This window comes from Dama dama, chromosome 12, assembly GCF_033118175.1.
Source record: "Dama dama isolate Ldn47 chromosome 12, ASM3311817v1, whole genome shotgun sequence".
NCBI classification, from domain to species: domain Eukaryota; kingdom Metazoa; phylum Chordata; class Mammalia; order Artiodactyla; family Cervidae; genus Dama; species Dama dama.
In genome coordinates this window covers 71,818,347-71,839,219 of record NC_083692.1, presented here as the reverse complement: position 1 = coordinate 71,839,219, position 20,873 = coordinate 71,818,347, and the positions used below count along the sequence as shown (strand labels likewise).

The window sequence follows — 20,873 nt, the reverse complement described above, 5'->3', positions numbered from 1 at the left end:
AAGGCCAATGGCTCACATGATGTCCACCAGCTCTGAGTTCCCGTCCGTGGAAAGGGGCTGGCACACCCTTTCCTTTAAAGGGTGTGGCCTGAAAGGTACACATATTTCACTAGGCAGAACTCAGTCTCACAGCTCTATGCAAGGGAGGCCAGGTAATGCAGGTTTTTCTAGGAGCCAGGGCCCAGCTAAAGACTGATGAGTGTTAGTCACTCAGTCATGTCTGACTCTTTGTGACCCCGTGGATTGTGGCCCACCAGGCTTCTCTGTCCATGGAATTCTCCACGCAAGAATACTGGAGTGGGTTGCCATTTCCTTCTCCAGGGACTCTTCCCAACCCAGGGATCGAACCCAGGTCTCCCACATTGCAGGCAGATTCTTTACTGTCTGAACCACTGGGGAAGCCCTGATTTCTGTTACTAAAGAGAGAAATGTTACTAAAGAGAGAAATGAATGTTGAGATCATTGGCAGACTTTGCCCCCTTTCCCATTTGCGGAATCAAGCATCTGACTTCTTGCCATTACTAGCTTTTGACACTGATGCTAGTTTCTTCCATCTTGAAGGTGCTCTGAGGGTATTCTGGGGCTCCTTCTGCAAAGTGACCATCCCTCTTCCATCTCCTTCATCAGCTCCTCTTTTTCTTCTGTTCCTTAAGCATGGATCTTCCCCAGGGTTCGGATCCCTGTTCCTCTTTTCTTCTTTGTACTCTGTCCCTAGTTAATCCCAATAATTCTCACAACTTCATTGAACACCTCTTTGCCCAGTCCTCCTACCCAGAAGCAACCTCTTAGTTCTAAGTCTTGGACTCAAATCTCCTACTTCACACTGAGCATTCCCACAGGCTGCCCAGCCTTCATCTGCGATTCAGTATGCCTACTCCTCTGAGGCTCCCTAGCTTCCTTTGGTTAGGGAACACATTCATTTCCCTCTCCTCCTCCTACTAGTCAGTGGCAGGCTGGAAACTGGAATCATATTAATGCTACAAGATTCACTTTCCACTCATTGCAAACTTCTCAGCTTTGCCTCCTTAGTGGCTGCTTTTTCACCCTGTTTTCTCAGAGACTTTGCCCTAGTTCAGGACCTTATGTCTCCCTGGATTACTGCTACATCCTCCGACTCTTCTCTCTGCCTATAGTTTTTCTATCTCCTCTTCACTGGCACTTAATATTGTATCCAGTTATCTTTTTAAAACAGAAGTTAGATCACATCTATTTCTTTTTACTTATACTTAGCTGTAACATATATACATTTTTTAACTTTTTGTGTTGGGTTATAGCTGATTAACAATGTTGACTTTGCATCTGTTTCCTTAAACATACTCCTATTTAAGCATATTCTGTTCTGAAATAAAAGGAAGAAAATCAGCCTTGACTGGTTCTTATATTTATTAACTTTGAGAGCCTTACAACAGCCCTGAAAAGGTGTATTGCTGTTGTACAACTAAGCAGAGGAGAGAGTAAATGAATTGCCAGCATCACAGTTTCACTCCTAAGGTACAGGATGGGCATAAGAACCTAGGTCTTATGTGACAACTAAAGCTTGAGCTCTTTCAATAATTCCATATTTCTCCCAACTTAGAGCATGAGCGTCCAAAAACTTACCTTAGCCTATTTTCCAGCCTCATTTCCCATATCCTCATCTCCCTCACTCAGGATGTTGACTCAGATCTGCACATCCTTCCCTTGTTTTCTCATTGTGTGGGCTACCTCCAACGCCTCTCCCCTAAATAAAAGAACTACACCTTCCTCTGGTATCAGATAGCATGTTTTTCTTACTATGCTTTAGCACTTAATTCATTCCAACGTGTTATTGTGGCACTTTACATGTCTTTTTCCACCTTTAGGATATAAGCCCATTCCTTGTCGTATCTTCTATGGTACATCTCCAGTGTAGAGCCTGATAATTGTTTATTGATAGAGAAAGGACTTTTCAACATAGTACAAAATGATGCTGAGTGAGCATTAAGGATCCTGGGCAGGGTGAGTGTGGAGGAGGAAGTGAATTCCTAGGAAAAATGAGGGGGCTAGGGGGCACTTTGGGAAGATGGTTAGCCATCAAAAGGGCCACCCTCTGCAAAAGTTGTAGAAGAGATTCAGAAGCCTGTATGGTAATGCTGGATATCAGTCACTTCCAAATTTGGCAGGTCTTCTAAATCACCTGGAGAGCTTTGTCAGATCTACCAAATCAGAATCGCAGAGGGGTAGAACCTAGGGACTCGCCATTTTAGAAAGCTCCTCATAGAGAAGATGAGCAAGAACACAGTTTGTGTTTGGTTGCTTCAGTAAATGCCTTGGCTTCATCCCCTGATGAAATCTATCAGATCAGCTTTGGAGATGGGAAGAAGTTCATATTCCCAGGGAGTCTCACTACTTTCAACCAATCCCCTAACATAAACGTGCACCACTTAATCAGCTTGATTTAAGCACGTACTTTTAAAATATCTATTCCTTAAGTGCTCTGAAGCTTCCTATTCTGAAAGAATTTAACCTGGTGATCACGTAATGCCTCCTTCATAAAGCTTTCTCTGATCTCTGTGAGCTATCTTTCCTCCAAAATTTGGGAGGGAGGAAAGAGATGGTTACTGTCTCTTTAATTTTGGTATTAGTGATTTCTTTTCCATTAATTTTGTTATAGACATTTTCCCCCTCAAATAAATCATAAGCCCTAGAAGACAATGGAGAAGGGAATGGCAATCCACTCCAGTATTCTTGCCTGGAGAATTCCGTGGACAGAGGAGCCTGGCGGGCTACAGTCCATGGGGTCGCAAAGAGTCGGACACAACTGAGTGACTAACACACAGAGAAGACGAGAGCAATGCCTCCACACTTATTTGTTCTCTCTCTGGCATCTTCCATTCCCTCATGCATAGTGAGTGCTCAATTAATATTTGTTGAACAAATAAACAATCACTGTGTTTTCGTTTGGCATGTTGAAATTGATTACAAAATTTGCTGCCTACTGCTGATAGATGAGAGATCTTATTTATTTAGACTTAGGTGGTAGAATTCCCCAAACATATCCCACATGGGTTGCTTTTGCTCAGGTATCTAAAATCTTTATAGCTTGGTTAAAGAGGATAGACATGCTCAAAACAAGAAAGACTAGTTAGTGGGGTAAAACAATCACCTTCTCTGTTCTTGACTGTATTACTTTCAATTTGTCTTAAAAAAAAAAAAAAAAAGTAGGAAAAAAAAAAAAAAGGGAAGTGAAGATCTTTAGGATTCATGGCTGTGCCAAGCCTCAAACCTCTTTAGAGCTCACATAAGAACCTTTGAGAGCATCTGTCCACACTCTATTTCCCTAGCTTGGCAGACAGCAATGGAAACCCAAAGTAAGTCTCCTTCATTCAGCTAGAATATTTCTAAATTGCTTATCTGTGGGACTCCTGACAGCTCCTGCCTTGGGCAGAGAATGGATGGAATGGGGGGCTGCCTGGGTAGTATAATTTGAGGGGCGCCAGAAAGACTGCCTGCTCCACCCAATCTACCCTGCTTCCTCCCCTTTTTGTTTTAGTCACCCCTGCAAACAGGCTCTGATCAGTTCCAGTTTTCGGTGAGACTCAGTTGGTGGTAGAGGTTTCAAAACCAAAGGAGGAGGGGACATCTACAAGCACGTGCATGTCTTCATTATCAGGACTGGAAATGTCTTCCAAGGGCTAGGAGTGCATTGCAATTAAACTTGCGGATTTATGTCCCAGGGCCGGCTTGAGTTTCCAAGCTGTCTCCCAGACGCCTCTCCCTGGACAAGGAAACACAATGCTGTTACCTTTCACTCTGCACCTAAATCGCCCAGGCGGCTCAGGGTGTTTCGTCTACCAAGTGCAGAGTGATTGGCTTTAACTGATCATTGCATTCCATTGCAAGTCCAGGACCCCCCTACTTCCACTCCCCTGTGTCTTGGGGGAGACACTCTGCAAACGGAAGCGGCCTTTGTTCTGCAATTAATCATTTGAAGTCAAAGTGTGTTTGGGTACTACTAGTGATAACCCACAAAAGCTATCAAGTGACTGATTGTGTAAGCTGGTGAAATGCGGTGTCTAGGAGGACTTCCTTCATTGTAAATAGAAAAATATCTTAGGAATGAGGTAGAGAAAGTTGTCAAATGTAGGAAGTGGAAGTGATGGGCTAATTTATCATGGAATCACTGAGAGGCTAGATTCTGATGTGTAAGGAGCTGTCTTTTAAGTCTAAGACCTGCCTTACTTTCTGGCTGGTCTGTCTTACCATGGCTGCTAGTGAGACTGGCCTGAGGGCCATGGGGATAGAAGGGTTAGTCAAGGTCAAGGGTCAGACTCTGAAGAGGGAATAAGCATAGAAGAGTGTGCGTCTATCCCAAGTCTGTAGCCCTGCTGGCCTGCCTGAGATAAATGATTTTGAGGCTACCCATTATTTCATATTGTCTATGGCTGTCTTCTTGGGGTTTTATTTTCTTACCCTTCAGAAACATTCCACATAGACGAGTTCATGATGTTTCCATCAGCTGCTGCAGTGAGGGAGAAATGTCTGTTTACATTGAGGAGATGATGAGTTTAATCTTTGTGTTGTAGGTTTTTTTTTTTTTTTTAATTGAAGTATAGTTGATTTACAATATCATGTTAGTTTTAGGTGGAGTGTGGTTCAGTTATACATATATTGTATTTTTGGTTCTTTACTGACAATAAAGAGTGACTTTATTTCTTTGGCTTTCATAAATAGTATCTCTGTGTAGTAGTTTTATCAAGAATTCAGAAACACACTTCATGAAGGAGTGTTCTCAAGGCAGGTAGAAATAAGGGCAGTTCCTACAGCCCCTGCACGGATCTCCTGCCCTTATTATTTAGAACCCAAGCTGGACCTTTGCCCTCTTCCCCCCACCCTGGTGTGGAGAAATGTCCTGACTCAGTGAACTGAGGACAGTACCTATGGACACTTGAGGAGTATCGAAAGATGTAGAGAAATTTTACAGAGTGCCCATACCTTCCTTCTAATGTCCAGGCTACTAGGCGGTGTTTGGAAGGATACCCTGACATAGCAACACCTTCTAAAAGCACGTTAAAAACAACCCCTATGATGTTAATACCGTCTGTGCTGCAGGGAATCCTAATGAGGAAAATACCTCAGCCTTCTCCATCTAAAGTACCGGAAACTATGTACAACTGAACTCTCTTAAGCAATCAAGCCACTCCCAGGCTTCCCCAAAGTCTCTTTGAATAGTATTCTTGGCTCCTTGACCTGACGCTGCTTAGTTCAAGGCTGCAAGGAGATCATGGCAGGGGAGTGAATAATCTGTTGGTATTTCATCTCTGCAGCTTCTTATACAGTGTCTCTTGTTTTTTTCTCCTAAAGGGAAACCATAAAAATAGCACTTTATTATAATAGCACTTTACTTATAGAAGATGTCCCTAATAATGACTGGTAAGGCCAACCCACCCTGGGAAGCCAGACTGGCAAGACATTTATTTAGAAGCATGATCTTCAGTAGGTGCCAATACCTTTCCCATCCCACAAAAACCTTATCCACCCTTCAAAGAGGTCCATGCTGGAATTTACGAGGCCACAGACAAGGGCATGTTTTTCTCACGTCCCTTTGCCGATCATGTTCTTCTGTGTATTTCAGAATAGCCACCAGAATGAAGAACTCTCATACTTGGTAGATTCTGGTTCACATGTTTTTGAAGTTTAGGATAAGCCTAGTGACATAGTTGTTTGGATCTTTAGCTTTTCTTATCCTCTCTTTCGGGGACCTTGGGTGTTATTCACGGCAGCACGCTGACTCAGACACCCGTTACTACACATACTGGCGCTCAGAGCCTGCTGTGCCCCCTTTCTAGACTATTTTGACCTCTCTAGTGATGAGTGATATTAAGTCTTCTTTAAACAGGTTTACATTACAGCTGGTCAGATTTCATGCTTTTACCAACATGCTTTTCATGAACTATGTCCCTGTAATGCCGCTCTTTCCTTTGCCTTCATCCACCCATGTTCCCAAAGCCATTGACTTTGAAAATCTTCAGTGAGGATGTGTAGATGGTGTGGGTCATGCAGTGGTTAATGTTTCTAGGTCACACCATCCTGGATGGATAACAGAGCTTCTTCTTTGAAGCTAGTGGCACTATAAGTAAAACTGTACTCCTGTAATCCTGCGTCACTTCCTCAGTCCCATTGTTAACATTACAAGAGTTGAATGAGTTATTAACAAGTATGTCCTGCTAATATAACCAGATTATCTGTTTTCTACGTGCTGAAATGAATTCATCATCATCACTTAGAGAATTTCTAACAAATTGCACCAACAAGTGTTTAAAACAGAATGGTAATTTGTGGGAGTCATCTACCTGTTTTTTTTCTTTTTGTAAATTTTTTTTTTGAGCAGTTCTAGGTTTACAACAAAATTGAGAGGTAGGTGGATTTCCTACAGAGATTCCTGTATAGCCTCCCATCCCCACACATGCATAGCCTCCTCCATTGTCAACGTCACTCATCATAATGACACTTTTTTTTTTTAACCAAAGATGAATATATTGATACACCATAATTACCCAAAGTCCATTGTTTTTGCTTTAGGGTTCACTGGTGGTGTTGTCCATTTTCTGAGTTTTGACAAATTGTGTAGTAATATAATCTATTATAACATCTGATATCATACAGAGTATTTTTCACTGTGCTAAAACTCCTCTGTGCTTTGTCTATTCAGATCTCCTTCTTGCCCCACAGCCACTCATCTTTTTATTGTCTCCATGGTTTTGCCTTTTCCAGAACACTTACTCATTTTTAAGTGCTGAAATTAACCCCACTCTTTAGATTGTAGATTTCAGCCTGAGCTATGATTTGAGATCAGTTGTGTCCAGACAGCAGTGAGTTGCCTGTGTGACTTTTTAAATTAAAAATATAACCTAGGCTTATACATAAGAGTTATTCAGAGGTTAATAGGCTGACAGTCTTGTTACAGTTCAGACAGTTATTTGTAATGGGAAAGAAAGGAAACAGGAAAGTACAGATGACCCAAAGAAAATGTTAGTTGCAGTCAATTAAATTGGAAGGAATCTTAGGGTATAATCAATTGGATTCATTTCATCTCCAGTCTAAGGTATTAAGAGCAAAGGAAGTAAGCAGAAATGGAAAAGTAGAATAGGGCTGAAATCAGGAAGATCAATTAAAATTTCCAGCACAAAAACACAAAGAAAATGAATCGTAATGAAATGTAATGTCTTTATTACAGGGAAGTAAGTGGATGCTCCCATGGGCACTTAATTTTCCCACATTTCAGCTCCTCTGAATCTGTCCCCACAATGCCTGTCTGTAAGTCTTTGTCAGAGGCTGTTGATCTTCCAGGCTTAGAACACTTCTGGAAAGTATCAAGCAGAGGAGAGTGCAGAACTGGCTGTGTTTTGATTTTTAAAGCGTTGATATTTTATTAAAGCCTCAAAGCTGGAATCTGGTGACTATGGCTGTCAGAAGAATCATTCTTCTGAGAGGCCTTGTCTTCTTAATCAGCTCTTTATCTCCCAGAGATCCCTGGACAGTTCTTTAAGAAGAAGACTTCTCTTGGCTCTCGTTCTACTGGACAAGAAGGTCGTTTTTTTCTCCTTCTCCCAGGAAATTCAGTGGGTTCCACTGAGTTCCATACATTAGGGTTTTCCAACTTTTTTTTTTTTTTAAGAGCTTTTTTTTTTTTTTTAATGCAAATAAAAACATTCATGGAACCTCAATATATTAAACAAAAAAAATTTAACTTTTCTGGTTGAAGCAGTCTTGCAGATGCTGGAGTTAAGAGAATCCTTAATGCTTCCTTCTTTTCCTGAGGCACCTTTGCTGAGTTTTAAGGTATTTTGGAAGACAATTTGAGAACGCTGCTCTAAGTCATTGGTTATTCCATTAGTGACATGGAGTACGAAACAGCCTAACACTCTACCCCATCTCCTGTACCTCATTTACTTCTTGGTTGGCTAGTATGCCCAATCCCTATGGTTAAAAATGAAGGCACATCTGTTATTATAAAGTTCAGGATGATTTCAGTATATTCTGCCTTGTACATTGTGAATCAATGAAAAACTAGATGTCAAAAGAGTAAAGACATCTTCAGTCTCCCAGAAGTCTGGGTTCTGAGTTGGTTTCATTCAGCTGCAGGAATACATATCTAGCCTGTAGAAACTCCAAAGTATGCCCAGTTTTAAGATCTTCCAGAAAAGGAGGCTGTAGTATGGAGAATCTGAGCCTTTGAATGGAAAGATATATCACTCTTTGGAATGCAGTTCCCTCAACTGCCTTGTGATCCCAGCTTTCTGATGGGTTAAAGAAAAAGTGTGATTTTGTCCATTATCCAGATCTTTTCATTGAGGATGGGAATAATATTTTCTTGGAGCTTTCTACATAGAAGCAGAATTTCCTCTGCAACCAAGGAGTAGAAGCAGAATTCCCTCCCCAACTATCCAAGGTTGTGAATTATTTCTATGGAATAAAGACTGAGCAGGACTGTCAGAGGACACATGTCACCGCCCTGTCTCATATTCATGTCTTTCCCCAGTAACCTTTAACAGCAACTGAAATTTACTGGGGCCCTCAATAAGTCTCTAGAGATACATTATAACAAGAAGGAAGAAAAGGTTCTCAAAAATCAACTTTACTAAAGCATTTGTAAATTCAAAGTAGTTCTTTTCTTTCTCTAACTTGTTTCTATGTTTTTCTCCCTGTATTTCAGATTTTTTTTCAGAGGGTGTGAGATGTCATCTTTGAAATCAAGTTTAGGTATTCTTCTACGAGTAATCATGAGCAACTGTGTGTGATAGTCTAGAGTAAATATTTAGACAAGAAACAAAAATAGAACCAAGATCTAGGCCAGGGCCAAAAATAAGTCCATGAGCAGTGGAGCCGAGGAGGTTAGAACTTGTCTACCCAGTTCTTTGACTGAATGCAAAAAAGTTCTTATTTCCTAAGTGAGAGAGGTGGATTCCAGACTTGGGAAAAGTGGTATAACCTCACGGAGCCTCAGTCTCCTTGGGGACAAAGCAGTGTGGATACTTTCAGGAATCCTGGAATGTGTACATAATCTGATATGTGTAAATATTTAGCACATTTGGGTGGCCTTGAGCATCCTTTCCTTTTCCATATGTAGGACTCAACCAGCTAGATTTACTAGAGCTAGATTTTTAAATGCTTTTACGTGATATTTTTTCCCCCCAAAGCTAAATGCAGAAAATAATTTTTCTACAACTTCTGGGTATTTACTAAACATTTATGCTTGTTTAAGGAAGGGGGTAAAAATTGTCAGTGCAAGTCATTTGTCACTTAGACATTTGCTAACAACTGACTGGTGGATAGCACAGTGCTAAGTGTGGGATCAGGGAGGACACTCAGATATGCAGAAGGCATAATGGCTGTCCTCAAGTGGTTCCAGTAGTTTAAGGGAAATAAGACACCTCTACAGTCCTAAGAGGAAAAGTTCCTAAGTGCCTTAAGAGAGGGGCAAAGTGCCCTTTTGCTTGAGAAAAGAGCAATTACTTATGACTAAGAGAGATGAAGGAAGCTTTCATGACGCTGGCACTTAAGCTGGGATGAGAAGAATGGGAAGAATTTGAACACATGGAATTGAGTAAAAAAGTCATTGAGGGAACAGTCAGAGCAAGATGCAGGGAAGAGAAGAGCCTTGGTACAAAGAAGAGTGAGGAGTTTGACCAGGACAGGAACGCATGGAGTGAAGTGAAGGAAAGGATGCTTGATAAGTAATCACAGATAATATGTTTCTTCAGTTTTCATAGCAATTGTGCTCTTTAGGTGTGATATTATTTCCACCTAAAAAAAATTTTTTTTTTTTGGCTAGCTGGATCTTAGTTTCCCAACCAGGGATCGAAACTGCACCCCCTGCAGTGGAAGCCCTGAGTCTTAACCACTGGCCCTCCAGGGAAGTCCCTATTTCCACTTTTAACAGATGAGGAAATTGAGGCTCTAAAGGGTTAAGTGATTTGCCCAAGGATAGTATTAAACTAGATCTGGGTCTGAAAAGGTAAGATAGACTAGTAAACTACATTTAAAACAGGGGGAGCATTGAGTGCCAGAGTAAGGAATTTTCTGGATCCTATACTGTAGTTCTGGCTTCCCTGGTGGCTCAGTGATAAAGAATCCACCTGCCAATGCAGGAGACGCAGGTTTGATCCCTGGAGAAGGAAATGGCAACCCACTCCAGTATTCTTGACGTGAGAATTCCATGGACAGAGGAGCCTGACAGACATCAGTCCATGGGGTCGAAAAAGAGCTGGACGTGACTTAGTAACTATACAACAGCAACGTACTATAGTTCAAACATCAGCAAGCTCCTGCCTGTGGGCCAAAGCCACCTCACAGCCAGCTTTTGTAAATAAATCTCTTAGAACGCAGCATTGCACTGCCGTTCAGTCACATCATTGTAGGGCTCCTTTCACGCTACAACAGCAGAGTTGAGTAGTCCCAGAGACCCTACGGCTCACAAAGTCTAAAATATTGACTCTCTGGCTCTTTACAGGAAACCTTTGCTATGCTGGCTGTGGTTGACTGGGAGTCACTGAGACTTTTTTGAGAAGGGAGATGCCATTCTTAGAGTGATGTGTTATTCATTGATATCATTTTCATCAGTAGGATGCATCAGAGGGGACTAGATAATTTCAAAGACTATTTTAGTAATCTAGGCCCTCACCCCTGTGCTCTCAAATCACAGTAGCCTTCCAGCAAGTTTCTGACCAAAACTTGGAAGCTTAGAGAATCCAGGCAGGCAGCAAAAATGACTGAAGTGTGCCAGGTATGTGCAAACAAGCTGGTGGCTGGCAGCACCTCACAGCGTCGGGCAGTGATGGCAAGTGTTGCAGACTGAGGTGTGGTCTCAGACAAATGCCAGTCACTGTTACCATACCTTCTAGTTTTCTAGGGGAGGCCAGAACTTTGGATTCTGTGTGAAGTCTCTGCATTACCCACGCTAGCTCACATTTGTTTAAACCTCCTGGAGTTGATGGAAACTGAATTTGCATTCATTTAAATCCCCCTTGGCCAATCACACTGCCGGCCCTCTTCTCTTCAGTTTCTTCCCACATGACTACCAGAGCACCGCAGGTACAGGACACTTTGACCAGTTTTTAAAGGACATTTTTGAGAGACAGACAGACTTAACTGGCCAACTGATTGATCAACCAATTATCAAAAAAAAAAAAAAAAAAATATCGATCTCTTTTCAGGTCAAGGTGGTTTTTAAGACCTGCCTATATGCTCTGTTATGACAATATATGTAACATAGCTAGCTGGTCAGAATTTTTAAGTGTTTGTCTCTTAGCATGCATGTATAAGTTTCATATCATATGATACAAAAACTATTGACAAATAGCCTTGCCCTCCACCATGAACATTGACCTCTAATGGTAAGGATATTTAGAGACTCTCATGAGAACTTGATGGTCTGTATTTTGCAGGATTGGCTTTGAGCATTGTGGTTGTTGTTTAGTCACTCAGTCATGTCCGACTCTGCGAATCCATGGACTGCAGCACACAGGATTCCCTGTCCATCACCAACTCCCAGAGCTGGCTCAAACTCATGTCCATTGAGTCAGTGATGCCTTCCAACCATCTCTTCCTCTGTTGTCCCCTTCTCCTGTCTTCTATCTTTCCCAGCATCAGAGTTTTGCCCAGTGAGTCAGTTCTTTGCATCAAGTGGCCCAAGTATTGGAGCTTTAGCTTCAGCATCAGTCCTTGCAATGAATATTCAGGACTGATTTCCTTTAGGATGGACTGGTTGGATCTCCTTGCAGTCCAAGGGACTCTTCAAGAGTCTTCTCCAACACCACAGTTCAAAAGCATCAGTTCTTCGGTGCTCAGTCTTATGGTCTAACTCTCACATCCATACATGACTACTGGAAAAAAAATATATAGCTTTGACTATACAGTCCTTTGTCAGCAAAGTAATGTCCCTGCTCTTTAATATCCTGTCTAGGTGGTCATAGCTTTTCTTCCAAGGACAAGCGTCTTTTAATTTCATGGCTGCAGTCACCATCTGCAGTGATTCTGGAGCCCAAGAAAATAAAATCTGTCACTATTCCATTGTTTTCCCATCTGTTTGCCATGAAGTGATGGGACCCGATGCCATGATCTTCGTTTTTTGATGTTAAGTTTTAAGCCAGCTCCTCTTTCACTTTCATCAAGAGGCTCTTTAGTTCCTCTTTGCTTTTTGCCATAAGGGTGGTGTCATTGAGCATTGAGCATTGGTGATATTATGGTGACTTTATATTTTCATGCACCGAAATGGACTTGAATATTTTCTGCATAACCATTCTTGAGACCTAAGTTTTTACAGTTTGGAGGTTAATGACTTATAATTATTTATTAATTCATTAACTCAGTTTTATGGTCACATACTATATGCCATTTTACAGTGCAAAATGTGAAGGAAAGAAGGTGAAGTCCTATCCCCTGCTTTTGAGAAGCTCTGGTCTTGTGTAAAAAACAGGTGCATAACATGACTGCAACACAGTGAAATAAATTAACCTTGACGGGAGGTATGAACTTTATCCAACCAGATTTCTTTCTTTATGTAATAAATGTGCCATGGAAAAAAAGGATTGGAAAACATTACATTTTGTTAATAAAATAACCTTAAATGTCCAAGAAAGTCTTAGAGAGGACCAACCTTATAATTTACGGAGCTCCTTGTTCAAAAACTGGGAATCTCAAGAAGTGGTGGGAGTGCATTAAATGAAGAAGCGCCATGCAACTGTGTATGTGTATGCCCAGGCAGCCTCAAGGACTCCGCATTTTAAAAAATTCAGGTGAGCAGTATTTTAAGGAAGTAAAGGATTTTTTAAAAATTTTGTTCTGTAGGTCTCTTTATGGCATGTAAATGTGTGCCAGCTACTGTATCAAGGGCTAGGAACACAGCAATAAAAATGATAGCCACCATCTCTGCCCTCATGTATCTTACTGTCTAGCTGAGAGATTTGTATGTGATAATTTTCCATAACTGTCCCATTGTGTCTTAATTACATTCCCAGAAAAGTATTTAAATGGCCAGTAAGCCTTGCTTTTTCTTTATACTTTTAATTATGTAATATAATTTGAAAATATAATCCTTTCATGTATAAATATAGAATTTTCCTGTAAGGAACAAGTGTTATTTTGGTTATGAGAAAAACAGGGTTAACGTGAAAAAATATATTTACTCATAAATTCTATAATTTGAAATGTAAATTTTATTTATGATACTTACATCAAAGAAACTTGGGGAAATTGTGAGGAAATAGATTCAATCTTCTTTTGAAGTTGAAATAGTTTCTTATTTACTTATCTGGAAAAGGTCAGTTTTCATTCTAATCCCAAAGAAAGGCAATGCTAAAGAATGTTCAAACTACTGCACAGTTGCACTCATCTCACAGGCTAGCAAAGTAATGCTCAAAATTCTCCAAGCCAGGCTTCAACAGTACGTGAACCATGAACTTCCAGATGTTCAAGCTGGGTTTAGAAAAGCCAGAGGAACCAGAGATCAAATTTCCAACATCCATTGGATCATCAAAAAAGCAAGAAAGTTCCAGAAAAATATCTACTTCTGCTTTATTGACTACACCAAAGCCTTTGACTGTGTGGATCAAAACAAACTGTGGAAAATTCTTCAAGAGATGGGAATACCAGACCACCTGACCTGCCTCCTGAGGAATCTGTATGCAGGTCAAGAAGCAACAGTTACAGCTGTACATGGAACAACAGACTGGTTCCAAATCAGGAAAGGAGTGCATCTGTCACCCTGCTTATTTAACTTACATGCAGAGTGCATCATGCGAAATGCCAGGCTGAATGAAGCCCAAGCTGGAACCAAGATTGCCATGAGAAATAAGAGTAACTTCAGATAGTCAAATGACACTACCCTTATGGCAGAAAGCAAAGAGGAACTAAAGAGCCTCTTGATGAAAGTGAAAGAGGAGAGTGAAAAAGTTGGCTTAAAACTCAACATTCAGAAAACTAGGATCATGGCTTCTAGTCCCATCACTTCATGGCTAATAGATGGGGAAACAAAGGAAACAGTAACAGACTTTATTTTCTTGGGTTCTAAAATCACTGCAGATGGTGACTGCAGCCATGAAATTAAAAGACCCTTGCTCCTTGGAAGATTAGTTATGACCAACCAAGACAGCATATTAAAAAGCAAGAGACATTGCCAACAAAGGTCTGTCTAGTCAAAGCTATGATTTTTCCAATAATCATGTATGGATGTGAGAGTGGGATTATAAAGAAAGCAGAGCACAAAAGAATTGGTGCTTTTGAACTGTGGTGTTGGAGAAGACTCTTGAAGAGTCCCTTCGACTGCAAGGAGATCAAACCAGTCCATCCTAAAGGAGATCAACACTGAATATTCATTGAAAGGACTGATGGTGAAGCTGAAACTCGAGTCCTTTGACCACCTGATGCAAAGAGCTGACTCATTGGAAAAGACCCTGATGCTGGGAAAGATTGAAGGTGGGAGGAGAAGGGAACAACAGAGGGTGAGATGGTTGGATGGCATCACTGACTGGATGGAGTTGAGTTTGAGTAAGCTCTGGGAGTTGGTGATGGACAGGGAAGCCTGGCATGCTGCAGTTCATGGGGTCACAAAAAGTCAGACACAACTGAGCGACTGAACTGAACTGATTTATTTGGTTGAGAAATGTATGTCATGCCTGCATCAAAGTATAGCTTCTCATTATGACTTTTAAAATCTGTGTTCAGATCAGAAAAAGTTGAATTGAGTTCCTTGGTTTGCTGAATCTCTGGATAATAGCGTTAGTTGATTTGGTTTGCTTTCAGAACACATGTAAGTAATATTATTGCAAGATAATATTTAACTAGCAGCTCCATTAATACTATTTATAGTCAGAAACTATTGTCATGCATTCTTCAGGAGTTCCTTTATCTCTGTGAGGGAAGATTCCTTAATGGTTATCCTTTATTAGGTGTTCAGTTCACTTCAGTGGCTCAGTCATGTCCGACTCTTTGCAGTCCCATGGACTGCATCACGCCAGACCTCCCCGTCCATCACCAACTCCCAGAGTTTACTCAAATTCATGTCCATTGAGTCAGTGATGCCATCCAACCATCTCATCCTCTGTTGCCCCCTTCTCCTCCTGCCCTCGGTCTTTCCTAGCATCAGGGTCTTTTCCAGTGAGTCGGCTCTTTGCATCAAGTGGCATCAAGATGCTTCAGCTTCAGCATCAGTCCTTCCAATGAATATTCAGGACTGATTTCCTTTAGGATTAACTGATTGAATCTCCTTGCAATCCAAAGGACTCTCAAGAGTCTTCTCAGTTAACACCACAGTTCAGAAGCAACAATTCTTTGGCACTCAGCCTTCTTTATGGCCCAGCCCTCATCCATACATGACTATTGGAAAAACCGTAGCTTTGACTATATGGACCTTTGTAAGCAAAGCGATGTCTCTGCTTTTTAATACACTATCTAGGTTTTTCATAGCTTGTCTTCCACGGAGCAAGCGTCTTTTAATTTCATGGCTGCAGTCACTGCCTGCAGTGATTTTGGAGTGCCAAAAAATAAAGTCTATCGCTGTTTCCATTTTTTTTCCCCATCTATTTTCCATGAAGTGATAGGACTGGATGTCATGATCTTAGCATTTTAAATGTTGAGTTTTAAGCCAATTTTTCATTCTCCTCTTTCACCTTCATCAAGAGGCTCTTTTGTTACTCTTCACTTTCTGCCATAAGGGTGGTGTCATCTGCATATCTGAGGTTATTGATATTTCTCCTGGAAATCTTGATTCCAGCTTGTGCTTCATCCAGCTGGGTATTTTGCATGATGTACTGTACATATAAGTTAAATAAGCAGGGTGATGATATATAGCCTTGGCGTACTCCTTTCATGACTTTGAAACAGTCCATTGTTCCATGTCCAGTTCTAACTGTTAATTCTTGTCCTGCACACAGGTTTCTCACGAGGCAGGTAAAGTGGTTTGGTATTCCCATCTCTTTAAGAATTTTCCACAGTTTGTTGTGATCCACACAGTCAAAGGCTTTAGCATAGTCAGTGAAGCAGAAGTTTTTCTGGAATTCCCTTGTTTTTTCTATGATCCAACGGATGTTGGCAGTTTGATCTAGATATGTTAATTAATTTAATCCTCACAGAAACACCATGTAATTAATGTTATGTATATATGATTGTAGTTTTTTGTTTGTTTGGGGGCTTCCCTGTGTGGCTAAGGCTGTAAAGAATCTGCCTTCAATGCACAATACCCAGGTTTGATCCCTGAGTCAGGAAGATCCCCTGGAGAAGGGAATGGCTATGCACTCCAGTATTCTTGCCTGGAGAATTCCATGGACAGAGGAGCCCAGTGGGCTACAGTCCATGGGGTTGAGGAGTCGGACATGACTGAGCAGCTAACATAGACACACACACACACACACACACACACATACATATATGATACATATGTATATATATAGAAACTTAAAGTTGATTAACTCACTCCAAGTTGTCTAACAACTGGCAGAGTTGGAGTTAAAATCAAGCCTCACTGATCCTGAATCTACTTTGTACCAAGGTTTGATTCTTCTCAGTCCTTTCTGATTTTTTAGAGTGCCCTCTGAAAGGGAGACATCATAATGAGAATGAGAATCTTTAGAGAATAGCAAGATAGAATCACCGAGCTCGAAATTGTCCTCGGAAACGTGGGGTATGCACGAGAGCCTCAGTCTACAGAACAGTCACAGAGCAATAGGAAATGGTTAGCAGTGGGGACAGGACCTTAGGTTATCTCCTGGTTTACTTAACTCCCCTTTTCCAATCACCATCCCCCCCGGATACTGAGAGAACATGGAAAGTGATTGCAGAACTACTAAGAAGTATGGGAATCGGGGGAGGCAATGCTGAGCCTGGATCATGGTAGAAGACCGATTCTGGAAGAAGAGATCAGAATTCTAAGGTGAAAAGGAACTACTTAAGCAAAAGATAACCCTCAAATTTCCTAAAAGTTAGGGAGCTGCAGGAGGAATAGTAATTCCAAGCGATTCCATTGGATTTGGGTTTAAAGGATGAACAATAGGTGCTCTTGTTGAAAACAAATCTTGCTGGAGAAAACCAAGGAAAGAAGATGCTACAAACCATGGCCTCATCTTGTTTGCAGATCCCTTACTGATTGGTCTCCAATGCAGTCTGAACAGGATTTGATCCTTCTAGTGCATTCTTTTCTTATGTGGGTATGGTGACAGTTATTGCTACAAGCAGAAAAGTTTAGTAGGCAGTGTGGTATATATGTCAGACCTATGCCAGAGCTTGTTCTCACGGCAGCTCTGCATATGCATTTCTTGGGTTACATAAATCATTGCTCATCTTTGTCTCATTTTTCTTTTCTGATGCACAAGTCAGCATGTTGAATTCATTGAACTAACTTGTGCATGTGGGCAGGGAGATTGGATTATGAAGTGTGTATTTCAAACAAATTGTGCAAAATGAAGTAACGAGCTAAGGTGCTCAGCCACTTGTTCAGTATTAAGCAAGTATGGGATTAGTAATGAGTAAAAGATTCAGATTTGAGGCCCTGAAAAAAAGCATGTTCATGTTTTTATGTCTTTGATTTGAAGATATTTTTAAAACAAAGACATTCAAAAACATAAAACATTTTTGAAGAAATTTTTAAGTAAACATGTTAAAGGTAACACAACACACCCATATTCCCACCACCTAAAATTGTTAACATTTTGCCACATATTCTTTTAAGATTTTATCATTGTAAATGAAATATTGTGGATAAAAATGAAATTTATTTGACATTTGTTGTTGTTGTTCAGTCGCTAAGTTGTGTCTGACTCTTTGCAACCCCATGGACTGCAGCAGGCCAGGCTTCCCTGTCCTTCAGTCTCTCTAGAAGTTTCCTCAAACTTATGTCCATTGAGGCAGTGATGCCATCCAACCATCTCATCCTCTGCCACCCTCTTCTCCTTTAGACATACTACCGCCCAAAGTCATTTCTTCCATCTTTCTAGCGATAACCTCTATCATGAAATTAGTCTCTTTCCAGTCTGCATATAAGTATAAATAGAGGTTTACATACAGGTGCAGGCATCTGTGATCAGTCTTTCGTGGGCACTACTCCCCAGCATATACACAAGTTGGCATAACACACACACAGTAACAATAGTAGTGAACATATGTTGAATGATTACACTCTGCCTGGAGCAGCACTTTCTCAGTCCTTTCAGTGACCCAGCATAGCCCACACTGTTGTTATCTCCTTTTCTAGGTGCACAGAGAGGTCACTTGCCCAGGGTCACACAGCTGATAAGTACTGGGGCTGAGAATTAATCCCGCAGTCAGGCTCTGGAGCTGAGCACTTCACCACCAGGCTAGATGGCCTCTTCACTCTGTCACCCTGCAGAATTTGTCACTCTTTCAATATCATGTTTCTGACATCCACAATTTTCATTCACAGATTTAGTTTATTCATTTTCACAGTTTTACCATATTCTGTTAAATGAATATAATATATAAGCATCACTGCACTGTGCTTGGGCTTTCCAGATGGCTCAGTGGTAAAGAATCTGCCTGCCAGTGCAGGAGATGCAGAGACTCCAGTTCAGTCCCTGGGTTGGGAAGATCCCCTGGAATAGGCAGTGGCAACTCACTCCAGTATTCGTGCCTGTAGAATTCCATGGCCAGAGGATCCTGATGGGCTACAGTCCGTGGGGTCACAAAGAGTTGGACACGACCGAGCACATGCACGACGACAGCATGGTGCTTAAGACCTATAAAATGCAAACAGTGAAAGTTTCTACCTCACAGGGTTGTTGGGAGAATTAAATGGCTTAATTCGAATAAAGCGGGTAGAAGAGTACCTAGCATAGAGTACGCACCCTGTAAATGTCAGCTGTTACTGTTTGCTCTTATCATCTATCCTGTATCCTCTTGAACCTGATTATTAGGTTGTTTTCAATTTTTCATTATTGCATATATTGCAACAATGAAGGCCCTGTGTCTAATGATAACATTTTCTTTTGGGTATCTCCCAAGAAGAGGAATTGATAGCTCATAGGGTATGTATGTGTTCAGTTTCACTTGATGCTGCCAAAGCTGGCTGTACACATTTACACACCCTCATACATGTTTTGGGTCCTTGTCACCCATTATTGTCCTCAATGTCAGTTGACATTCTCTGACTGTTAGATTTTCCAATCTGATGGTTGAAAAATACTGCCTTGTTGAATTGATAAACTGAGTAAAAAATAATGTCATGTTGTGGAATTGGGTTTTTTATAACAACTTTATTGAGATATGATTCACATGCTGTAAAATTTATCCCTTTGAAAGTGTTCAATTCAATGGTTTTCCATATATTCACAAGGATCTGCAATCATCACTGATCCCTAGTTTTAGGAGAAACGCCTTATTCATTAGCAGTCACTCCCACTTCTCCACTGCCCCCAGCCCCTGGCATTGCTACTCTATGTTTCTTTTATTTGCCTACTCTGGACATTGCATATAAATGGAATCATATAGTATGTGGGTTTTTGTAGCTGGCTTCTTTCATTTATTTTAATGAAATGGATTTTTTTAGGTTCACCCATGATGTAGCTTTCATTCAGCAGTTCATTCCTTAATATGGTCCAGGACTTCATTCCTTAAAATATTCTGTTGTGTTAATATACCACCATTTGTTTATTCATTTATCAGCTGATGCAAATTTGGACTGTTTCTACTTTGGCTGTTTTAAATAATTTTAAATAATGCTGCTCTAAAAATTCATACATATATTTTTTATAGACAAATATTTTCATTTACTTGGATATACATATATTTATATGCCAAGTAGTAGAATTGCTGGGTCATATGCTAACTATGTTTAACGTTTTGAAAAGCTGCCAAACTGTTTTCCAATGTGACTGTACCATTCTCTAGCTCCATCAGCAGGGCATAAGGATTCTGATTTCTTCACATCCTCATCTCCAACGCTTGTTATTGTCTTTCTTTTTAATTCTATCCACCCCTAGGGGCTAGGAGTGGTATCTCCTTGTGGTTTTGCTTTGTATTTCTCTGAGTGATGATGTTGAGCATCTTTTCATGTGCTTATGAGCCATCTGTCTGTCTTTGGAGAAATGTCTAGTCAAGTATTTTGCCTATTTTTTAAGTTGGGTGATTTGTCTTTTTATTTGAGTTTGTAAGCTATCCATGTAATCTGAATGTAAGTCCTTTATCAGATACATGATTTACAAATATTTTCCCCATTCTGTAGGTTGTCTTTTGACTTTCTTGATGTGAACTGGTGGATTTTTTATTGTTTTTTTCTGTGCTGCAAGGCTTGCAGGATCTTAGTTCTCCAGCCAGGGATTGAACCAGAGGCCCTGACAGTGAAAGCACCAGGTCCTAACCACTGGACAGCCAGGGAACTCTCTGGTGGATTTTAATATTTGCAGTTTTGTATGTTTCTCCAAAATTTTGGTTTTTCAGATTGTGTTTATCCTGTCTGCTGAGTGGCTCACAAGCCCAGATAGCCTTGGGGTGTGCCCTTAGAGTGCAGGGAGTCCATCCAGTATTCCATAGATCAGAAACTCTTACCTTGGTCACTAAAGCACAGATTTCCCAGGCAGATCTCAGTGAGCTGCTCGGTCAGTGGAGGAAGATCAGTTTTGATACCCCAGCGGAGATACCCTCACAGAGTCTGAATTTAATGAAAAGCACTGAAAAGCCACCCCTTATATTTCAGACTGCTAACTGATTAATTCAACAGCATTTGGATTTCTGTTTAACCTGACCTCTTTTTTCTTTCCTTTTTTTCTCTTCTTTTCTTTTCCTCCTCTCTCCTTCCCACTCCCTGTTTTGATTTCAGATTGAAAATGGCTCAGGAATCAGTCAGCAAGTTAACAGCAGAGAAGAAAGTGGAGACAAAGAAAATCAACCCCACGGCTAGTCTGGTGAGA

The 20,873-nt window shown here is 40.8% G+C and overlaps 1 protein-coding gene across 3 annotated transcripts in view; it reads left to right on the top strand.

Moving 5' to 3' along the window:
• Positions 1-20,873, top strand: part of FMN1 (formin 1) — a 441,751-nt gene that overhangs the window by 411,136 nt on the left and 9,742 nt on the right. For all 3 annotated transcript variants that reach the window (XM_061157645.1, XM_061157643.1, XM_061157646.1), the window contains one exon: positions 20,783-20,867. In XM_061157645.1, coding sequence (XP_061013628.1) covers positions 20,783-20,867 — 85 coding nt within the window. The remainder of the gene's footprint in view (positions 1-20,782; positions 20,868-20,873) is intronic.